The sequence below is a fragment of the Lipotes vexillifer genome, unplaced genomic scaffold (genome assembly GCF_000442215.2).
Source record: "Lipotes vexillifer unplaced genomic scaffold, Lipotes_vexillifer_v1.1 scaffold613, whole genome shotgun sequence".
NCBI lineage: Eukaryota > Metazoa > Chordata > Mammalia > Artiodactyla > Lipotidae > Lipotes > Lipotes vexillifer.
Window position 1 is genome coordinate 173,762 of NW_006792345.1, and position 9,202 is coordinate 182,963.

Sequence of the window (9,202 nt, forward strand, 5' to 3'; positions counted from 1 at the left end):
TCCTGCTGATTTGAGATCACATATAGACATGCCTCTTTTCCTAAAGAATGCAATAACCTTTCTTCTTTATAACAAAAGTAATATATATTCAGCATAGGAATTTAAAAGGAAAAAGAAAGCAAAAGGAAAACATTTAAAATTATCTGAAATATCAACACTGTGATATGTATTTGGCTATATGTGAATGAACATGTATATATGTATAGACACACATGTAATTTTTATTAAAAGTTAAGTGTGCTATATTTCACTTTTTCTCTTCACAAAAGCATGAGAATCTTTCTGTGAGAGTAGATATCACTGATTACATTGATAACCTTCATTGTCATTGAGGATAGCAGCATAGTACTCTGTCATTTTCCATAGTACTCTGGATGTGCTGTGACCTAGTCAGTTGCCTATTAGGCATTTAGATGTAAGATCCAGGCTTTAGCATAATTCACACTTAAGATACCTTTATGGATTTAAAATTATGTTTGCATTCTTCACTGGATTCCAAAAGTACATCCTGAGTAGACATGTGGTTTACTAAACCATATGTAATTGAAATTTTGTGTAATTTGAAATTTGGGCAACATAGTGATAATACCAACTCAAAAAATGAGGAAATGGGCCTTTTCTGTTGGGGGACAGTTATAATAAATAAACTTATTTGCCTGTTGACTGGTGTGTAACCATTTGTGTCAAACCAATATTGCATTAGTTTATGTACCTTTGGGTTTTTTTGATGCTTTTAATGTTCATACATGGAATCTTTTGGTGTGTAAAAATTTTACCTGTCATTTGTTTTAATTCCTAAAAACCTGAAGAACTAACATTTATGACTTACAGATAAGGAAAAAGCGGGCTAACTTGCCTAAGCCTCCATGACCATGTTCTAACGCCCAAGGTCTTTACTCCATGCTTCTGCTTTCTGTTAGAAATATGATTGTTTGTGTTGTGGTAAAGAGAGCTTGGGAATGAGTGGCTAATTAACTTTTTTAAATCACATTTAATTTTTTTCAGTCTTGAATCCAGATAATAGTTTTGAAATATTAGTGGACCAGTCTGTTGTAAACAGTGGGAATCTGTTAAATGACATGACTCCTCCTGTAAATCCTTCACGTGAAATTGAGGACCCAGAAGACCGGAAGCCTGAAGATTGGGATGAAAGACCAAAAATACCAGATCCTGATGCTGTCAAGCCAGATGACTGGTGAGTCTTTGGGACCTGTCTTTGAATGCAGTGGAGCATTTCATACATTCCATTTGGCTTGAACAATTGAATGGTGGTTGAAATCTGATAATTTGGATAATCTGTGATGCAGTCTAAATGTTAGGAAAAATGTAGACTACTATAGCTGAAAATAGTAGTGACCACCTAGTGATTACTAGGGCCATCGTGATCATCTGGGCTGCCTCATACCATTTTACAAGCCACCAAATGCTGAAACTGATGATAGAGTTTGCCTGTGGTGACACGGTTGGTTTGTGGCAGAACCTCGGGTCTTTCGGCCTGGCCTTTCCAATGCTTCTATGAATTCACATTTAAAGCTGGAGTCCTAAAATTTTAAATTTTAATTTGAAAAATAACCTTTTTCCTATTTAAACAATAGGAGATCTCTGCTCTGTATTGAGCACTGGAATACAAAACCACAAGCACACCAGCTGCCTACACAACTCCCAGTCTAGTTGTGAGACAGGCACTTGAAGTTGGCATGCATGGGGTGAATGGTCTGATATGTGTTACTTGTGACCAGAGCACCAGGTATACCTAACTTCAGTAGTTTCTTGGAGTTGGGCAAATCAAATTGAGAACTGAAAGTGGGCAAGAGTTAACTAACTGGTGAAGATGGGAAATGGTATTCCCTGGTTGAAGGAGAATATCATGTGCAAAAGTAGAGGAATAGGAGTGAGCTTAACACATGTGAGGGAAATTGAGTAGCCTTTTACATAAGGTGCAAATTGGAGAGTGGTAAGAAAAGAAAACAGGTGGGTTGTACTCTTGTATGGACCATCTTTGAACTCTGGTGTGGTGACTTTTGGAAATGTCAGGAAGTGAACAAAGAGAAGTGATAAAACTGATCTTCCACTTGTAAGTATCGTCTTAGGCTTCACAGTTAAATTCTAGTTGATACTTTTATGCTGCACTGGTGTAGTGGGTGAGTTTATTTGTATATTTGGTGAACATTCGATTTTGACTCAGCCTTGTTCAGTATTGTATTCCTTAACTAGCTGTTTTATTTTGGGGGTGGAGAAGTGAATGTTCAGCTTGAAAGATCAGCTGAATGATATACAAGTTTAAGTTCTCACACAATTTTAAACTAGCAAAGTTCAAAAACAAGCATAATCCTGACCAAGAATAGAAGATGTCTCTGCTTACCAGCTAAAGTGGCTCTAACAATAACTGCATAAAGCTTTGAAATTAGGTACTTCTTGAAGAACTTTTAAGAGTAACTGTTTGAGTCATAATTCACATGCTAAAATCCACCCTTTAAAGTGTACAGTTCAGTGGTTTTACAGTATGTTCACAGTGTTGTGCAACCATCACCACTGTCTAATTCCAGAACATTTTTATCACCCAAAAAGAAGCCCATACCCATGAAGCAGTTACTCCGTATTTCTCCCTTCCACCAGCCCCTGGCAACCACTAACCTGCCTTCTGTCTCTGTGGATTTGCCCATTCTGGATATAGAATAATATGTGGTCCTTTGTGTCTAGCTTCTTTTGCTCAGCATAATGTTTTTAAGACTCATCCATGTTGAAGCATGGATTAGTACTTCATTCCTTTTTATGACTGAAGACTGTTCCATTGTGTGGATAATACCACATTTTATTTATCCATTCCTTATTTGATTGACATTTAGGGTGTTTCCCTTTTTTGGCTATGGTTATGAATAATGCTGCTATGAACATTCATGTATAGGTTTTTGGGTGAATATGCATTTTCATTTCTCTTGGGTATATTCCTAGGAGTGGAATTGTTGGGTCATATGGTAATGATGTTTAACTTTTTGAGGGACTGCCAAACTGTTTTCCAAAGTGGCTGTACCATTTTACTTGCTCACAATCAATGTATGAGGGTTTCATTTTCTCCACATCCTTGCCAATACTTTGTTTTATCAGTTTTTTTATTATGGCCATCCTACTGGGTATGAAGTGGTATCTTATTGTGGTTTTGATTTGCATTTCTCTGAAAGCTAATGATGTTGAACATATTTTCATGTGCTTATTGGGCATTTCTATGTCTGAAGAAATGTCTATTCAGTCCTTTGCTGGTTTTTAAATTGAGTTGTCTTTTTATTATTAGGTTGTAAGAGTTCTTTATAAATTCTGCATACTAGGCCCTTGTATATGATTTTAGATATTTATAGGAGGAACTATTTTAAGTTTTTTGATTAAGTAAGGCCTACATATTTTTAGATTGCCCTGTTTAATATTCACAAAGTAGGACCACATTGTGATTCTCTGGCCAATGTTGTCAGTAATTGGCTTTTTCTTTTGTGTTTAAGGGATGAAGATGCCCCTGCTAAGATTCCAGATGAAGAAGCCACAAAGCCTGAAGGCTGGTTAGATGATGAGCCTGAATATGTACCTGATCCAGATGCAGAGAAGCCAGAGGATTGGTATGAGCTTTAGTTAACTTTTGAAATTGCCTGCTTTTTTATTGAAGTAAAAGTTAATACTTAAATACAGCTAATTGCTCAAATTTAAGTGTAGAGCTCAACAAACTAAATTGATTACATTTTCATCTCTTTTTTTAAACGCATCTCTCATGAAAAACCCTTACTACTGGAAATGTGGAAACAAGATGATGCTCTGTAGGACGACATTGTGAAAGTATTTCTGCAGGATTTCAGGGAAGCCCTGGGGCAGCTTTTCACAGTCCTGCATCACAGAACCCATTTGTAGTTTGTTTGTATCTCCACAGGGATGAAGATATGGATGGAGAATGGGAGGCTCCTCAGATTGCCAACCCTAAGTGTGAGTCGGCTCCTGGGTGTGGTGTCTGGCAGCGACCTATGATTGACAACCCTAATTATAAGGGCAAATGGAAGCCGCCCATGATTGACAATCCTAACTACCAGGTTTGTACCTCTCTGTGGTTTCATAGATCTCTTTGTGTTCAGATAGAAGTTTTGTCTATAGTGAGGCTGCCAGGTTGATCCCCTGTATTCAAACTATTGAATTGAAAACAAAGTTAACTTCAAAATTGAGAGAAAACTTATGTGTTAAGTGTTGAAAAGGTAAACCTAGAAACTAGAAAGAACTTTCATAATTGCTTTGTAACTTGTGTTTAAAAGCAAACAAAAAATGGAAAACTTGTGGTTTGGGCACCCTGCTGCCATGTGGATCCAACTTGGCAATCTCTGTGGTAGGGCGGATAGAGGATTATGATGGGAGTTGGTTCCCTGACCACAAGTCAGGGAACACAAGTCAGTCATTGCTTGACCTCAGTATCTTCAACTATAAAAAGACTGCGAGGCTCAAATGAGATGGTAATACAGGTGGTGATATTTTAAAGCTTTAAGTTTACTATGGAAATGTTAACAACTCAGACCCTGGTCTCACTTCTGTTTCTGTTCTAGTCAAATTATTTAAAATCATTAATTTCTACTCTGTCACACTTCAAAATGTAAAGTGTAGGTCTGTATCTGTGTATCTACTATGTATATACTTTACTGTTTTTTTTTGTTTTTTTTTTTTTTTTCTTGCGTTATTTCACATATTTTACGGCCATTTGCTTCTCTCTTTCTGAGACGTCTCTGTTCATATTTGTTGTCTTTTGATTGTTGGCCTTTTTCTTCTCTGTATCAGTTCTTTATATATTAACCTTTTAGTTGTAATACCAGTTCCCTTTGTTTATTTGTTTGTTTTTGTTTGTCATCTGTGTTTTTACTTTGTAGGAATTTTTTTTTAATTTTTTATTCTTACATAGTTAAATGTATCAGTCTTTTCCCTTATTACTTCTGGATTTGAGTTATAGGAAAGTTGTCTTCTCTTCCAGGTTATAGGGAACTTTACCATGTTTTCTTTAATAATTAAAAAGTTTGCCTTGGACTTCCCTGGTGGTTAAATGTACTTGTGCAATCAATAAGATAAGTTAAAAATTGCGCTTTAGCTGTTTTGTTGATGGCCATTTAGGTGAATTGCCATTTTTGCTTTTAGAGTCCTTACTGCAGTAATTTTCCTTGTAAATGTCTGAGTATATGTGGTAACTATTTCTCTAGGTAGTTATCTGAGGTGAAATATCTGGTTGAAGATTGTGTACATTTTAAATCACCACTGAAGGAGTCTGTACTGATTTATGCTCCCACTCCTACCAGCAGTTAGTTGATAAGAGTGGAGGCTGTTGGAATGTGCCAGGTAGAGCAAGGTGTTTGGATCAAGGTCATGGATGAAATTGAAAGTAATTGGAGTCCAGATGTCTTAGAGGCATCAGTGGCATTTATTGTTTTCTTCCTGTTACTTAAGTTTTACAAAGTCAGCACTTAACTCGCAGGTAATGCAGAATTCATCTTAATTCTTATTTAGGTTCACCATAAATTTGTGGTGATCATTATCTGAAATGATTTTTTAAAATATTTTTCTCTAGGGAATCTGGAAACCCCGGAAAATACCAAATCCAGATTTCTTTGAAGATCTGGAGCCTTTCAAGATGACTCCTTTTAGTGCTATTGGTTTAGAACTGTGGTCTATGACCTCAGACATTTTTTTTGACAACTTTATTGTTTCTGGTGATCGAAGAGTAGTTGATGATTGGGCCAATGATGGATGGGGTCTGAAGAAAGCTGCGGATGGGGCTGCTGAGGTTTGTGCTTGCTTGTTTATTGTGCATTTATGTCTTTTATTACAGGTAACTAATTGCTTCTTTTGTGAAAAGCTATCTTCTAAGATTTGTCTTTTCCCTTTTTGGGGGATGTTGGCATAGAAAGTGTGACCTTTGTCTGCTAAAGACAAAATACTGGGGCTTTGGACATGATTTCATTAGGCCAATATAATGGCTTTGGAGTCTGTATTTGTGGTATGTGTAGGGTAATTTTTTTTTTAATTGTGTTAAGATACATTTAACAGGGATTGACATATACACACTACTATGTATAAAATAGATATCTAAAAAGAACCTACTGTATTGCACAGGAAACTATTCAATTCTATTCTGTAATGACCTATATGGGAATAGACTCTAAAAAGAGTGGATATATGTATAATTAACTCACTTTGCTGTACAGCAGAAACTAACACAACATTGTAAATCAACTATACTCCAATTAAAAAAAATTTTTTTTTAAGATATTTAACAAAATTTGCCATTTAGGGTATATGTTAATGCATTCTTAAATACTGAATCTTGGTTTACCCAATAAATGGAATTTTCACATAATTGGTCATAAGGCCAAGATGGGAATTGGAGAGACATTGAGATCAAGAAATTCTTCATTCACTGGTCCCTGAGGTTAAGGAAACCTTTGTAGGTGATTAAGAAGCCAGCTTTCACACCTAGGAAGGGGAAATCCCCTTGATGATAAAGAGAGCAGGAAAATCGAAAATTTTCTCTTGTTTCCTTTTTACATTGTGTGAACATCTAGGCTTGAATCCTCTGAAAAAGGTGCCTGAGTAGTGCCATGCGGTAATTGAACAGTGGGACAGTACAGCCTATATTTAGTGTCAAAAGCCAAAACTTGAAATGAGTCCTGTCTTGTTTTTCAGCCAGGTGTAGTGGGGCAGATGATCGAGGCAGCCGAGGAGCGCCCATGGCTCTGGGTGGTCTACATTTTGACTGTAGCTCTGCCTGTATTTCTTGTCATTCTTTTCTGCTGTTCTGGAAAGGTATGAGTTGTTGTTGGTTTGTTTTTGCTTTGTTTTTTTATTTTGATTCACTCTTATATTGTTAAAAATAACTAAGATACATTGCCTCAGGTTTTTCTTTGTAGCAGCTCAGTAGTGACTGGGCCACATTTGGTGTTGACTTCTGAAACCCTGTTCACTACTTTCAGTGGCCATTTATTGTGCCCAGATGGAAGTAGGATTGTTAGCCCCCCGGTTTCTAATAGTATTAGCCTACTATATTACTCTCCTTCACATTTGGCAGAAGCTTTCTGAAAGAAAAAAAACAACAACTTAGAGATATAAAACTGAGCCATCTGGGCACAAACTAGCTTTTCCTTCTGGCATAGCTGTTTCTATTCGTATACTTTATAATTCAGTCTTTGATTTCTCCCTCAGCATCCCTACCCTCCCTTCCCCCGCAAAACACACGTAGGGCTGATACAGCCTTATTCTTTAGCCTTTGTTATGTGCAATCAAAAAAAGGAAAATTTTGTTTAGACCCTCTACTTCTACTAAATGAGGATTATGCTTCACCTTGCATTCAAGATGTTTTGTAACCTGATCCCCAATCTTCCTTTCCAGCCTTCCCCCCCCCCCCACTATTCTGCATATCTGTACCTCAGTCACCTTTGACTAGTTAGACTTGCACATTCCTGCCTGACCCATTTGCTTCTACTGTTCTTCTACCTTGAACCATTCACATGCTCAGTGAAGAGGAAGCTCTCGAGCAGGAATTCCATCTTATTCATTTCTTTGTATCTACCCCAGCATATAGCCTTTGTACAGAACTTTGCTCATAGGCCTTTGGTAATTATGTGGTAACGTAATACATAAAATGTGAACAAAACTGTCATGCTTTGGGGGAATATTTCAGAAACAGGCCAGTCCTGTGGAATACAAGAAGACTGATGCTCCTCAACCAGATGTGAAGGAGGACGAAGAAGAAAAGGAAGAGGAAAAGGAAAAGGGAGATGAGGAGGAGGAAGGTGAAGAAAAACTTGGTAAGAAGTAGACCCCAAAATATCTGCTTTAAACCAAGATCCTAAGAAGACGTTTCAAACCCTTATAAGCAAGTTACTGTCAAGATTGTTTCAGACTCTAGAGGTGTGTTCTAATGCTGATTTTCTAGTTACCAAAAACAAGTATAAGATTTTGCTCAGTTGTTTTACTTTGTCTTCTGTCTTAGAAGAGAAGCAAAAAAGCGATGTTGAAGAAGATGGTGGCACTGTCAGTCAAGAGGAGGAAGATAGGAAACCTAAAGCAGAGGTAATAGAAAGGGGGAGAGTATATCTTAATGTTTCAAGCAACTCAGTGAAGGTACATTTAAGTAGAGAGTATTTTCATAGGGTAATTTTCAATGGCTGTGGCAGTAAAAATTCCATTACAGCCAATTTTGTAAAAGTGGAATTCTTAGCACTAAAAAATTAAATTTCAAATTACATCTGAATCTCAAAAGTATTTTCTGTGCTGAAAATGGTTTTCTGTAATAAATAGAAGGTAAGGAAAGACTAACAAAATGCTTCCTAAGATGGCAACTTCAGGTTATTATTTTACAGTTCTGTGTCATCATCTACCTCTCCTCACTGTGCCCTTAAAAATATTAATTGGACAAATCACTGCATTCTAAAATTTTTGTCCCTCTTGCTGATGGAGTCATTCTTTCATTCATTCAATAAATATTTGTGGAGTACCCATTGTGTGCCAGGCGTTGTTAGTGAACAAGACAGACAAAGATACGCTACATCTGGGGAACTTAAATTCTAGTGGAAGGAAACAGAGAGTAAGCAGTAGACGTTATAAGGAAGTAAATGAGAACAGTATGTTAAAAAGCAATGGGCTATGAAAAATAAAAGTTGTACAGGAAAAGGTATTGGAAATACTGGAAGCGGGGTGGGTTGTATGTAATGTTAAAAGATGGTAGGTAGGCCTCAGTGGAGAGGTGACATTTGAGCAAAGACTTGAAAGAGATAAAGGACTTTGCCATGGAGATGTCCATGGGAAGAGCATTCCTGGCAGAGAACAGCCGGTACAAGGGCCTGAAGTGGTAGTCTAGATGGCCAGCCAGTACGGTCAGTAGATTAAGAGGGTGGAGAACAGGAACATGGGGAAGGCTCCAGATTAGGTGAGGCCTCCTAGGCTGTTGTAGGGGCTTGGCTTTTCCTCTTAGTGAAATGGGCAGCCATTGTAGGCTTTGAGGCAAAGGAGTGATCAGATCTGATTACTCTGGCTGCTATGTTTTTCACAGACCAGGGAGAATCAGGGAGCCTAGTTAGGAGATTACTGTAATAATCCAGGCAAGATATGGTGGCTCAGAGCAGGGTGATGGGAGAGAAGGATGTGAGCTTCTGATCTGGATTTTTCTGGTGGATTGGATATGAGGTATGAGGGAAAG

General features: G+C 37.5%; 1 protein-coding gene across 2 annotated transcripts in view; it reads left to right on the plus strand.

Moving 5' to 3' along the window:
• CANX (calnexin) overlaps nucleotides 1-9,202 on the plus strand; it is a 33,084-nt gene that overhangs the window by 20,906 nt on the left and 2,976 nt on the right. For both annotated transcript variants that reach the window (XM_007465501.1, XM_007465500.1), the window contains 7 exons: nucleotides 1,006-1,195; nucleotides 3,492-3,605; nucleotides 3,911-4,067; nucleotides 5,576-5,791; nucleotides 6,691-6,810; nucleotides 7,685-7,811; nucleotides 7,997-8,076. In XM_007465501.1, the coding sequence (XP_007465563.1) occupies nucleotides 1,006-1,195; nucleotides 3,492-3,605; nucleotides 3,911-4,067; nucleotides 5,576-5,791; nucleotides 6,691-6,810; nucleotides 7,685-7,811; nucleotides 7,997-8,076 (1,004 nt within the window). The remainder of the gene's footprint in view (nucleotides 1-1,005; nucleotides 1,196-3,491; nucleotides 3,606-3,910; nucleotides 4,068-5,575; nucleotides 5,792-6,690; nucleotides 6,811-7,684; nucleotides 7,812-7,996; nucleotides 8,077-9,202) is intronic.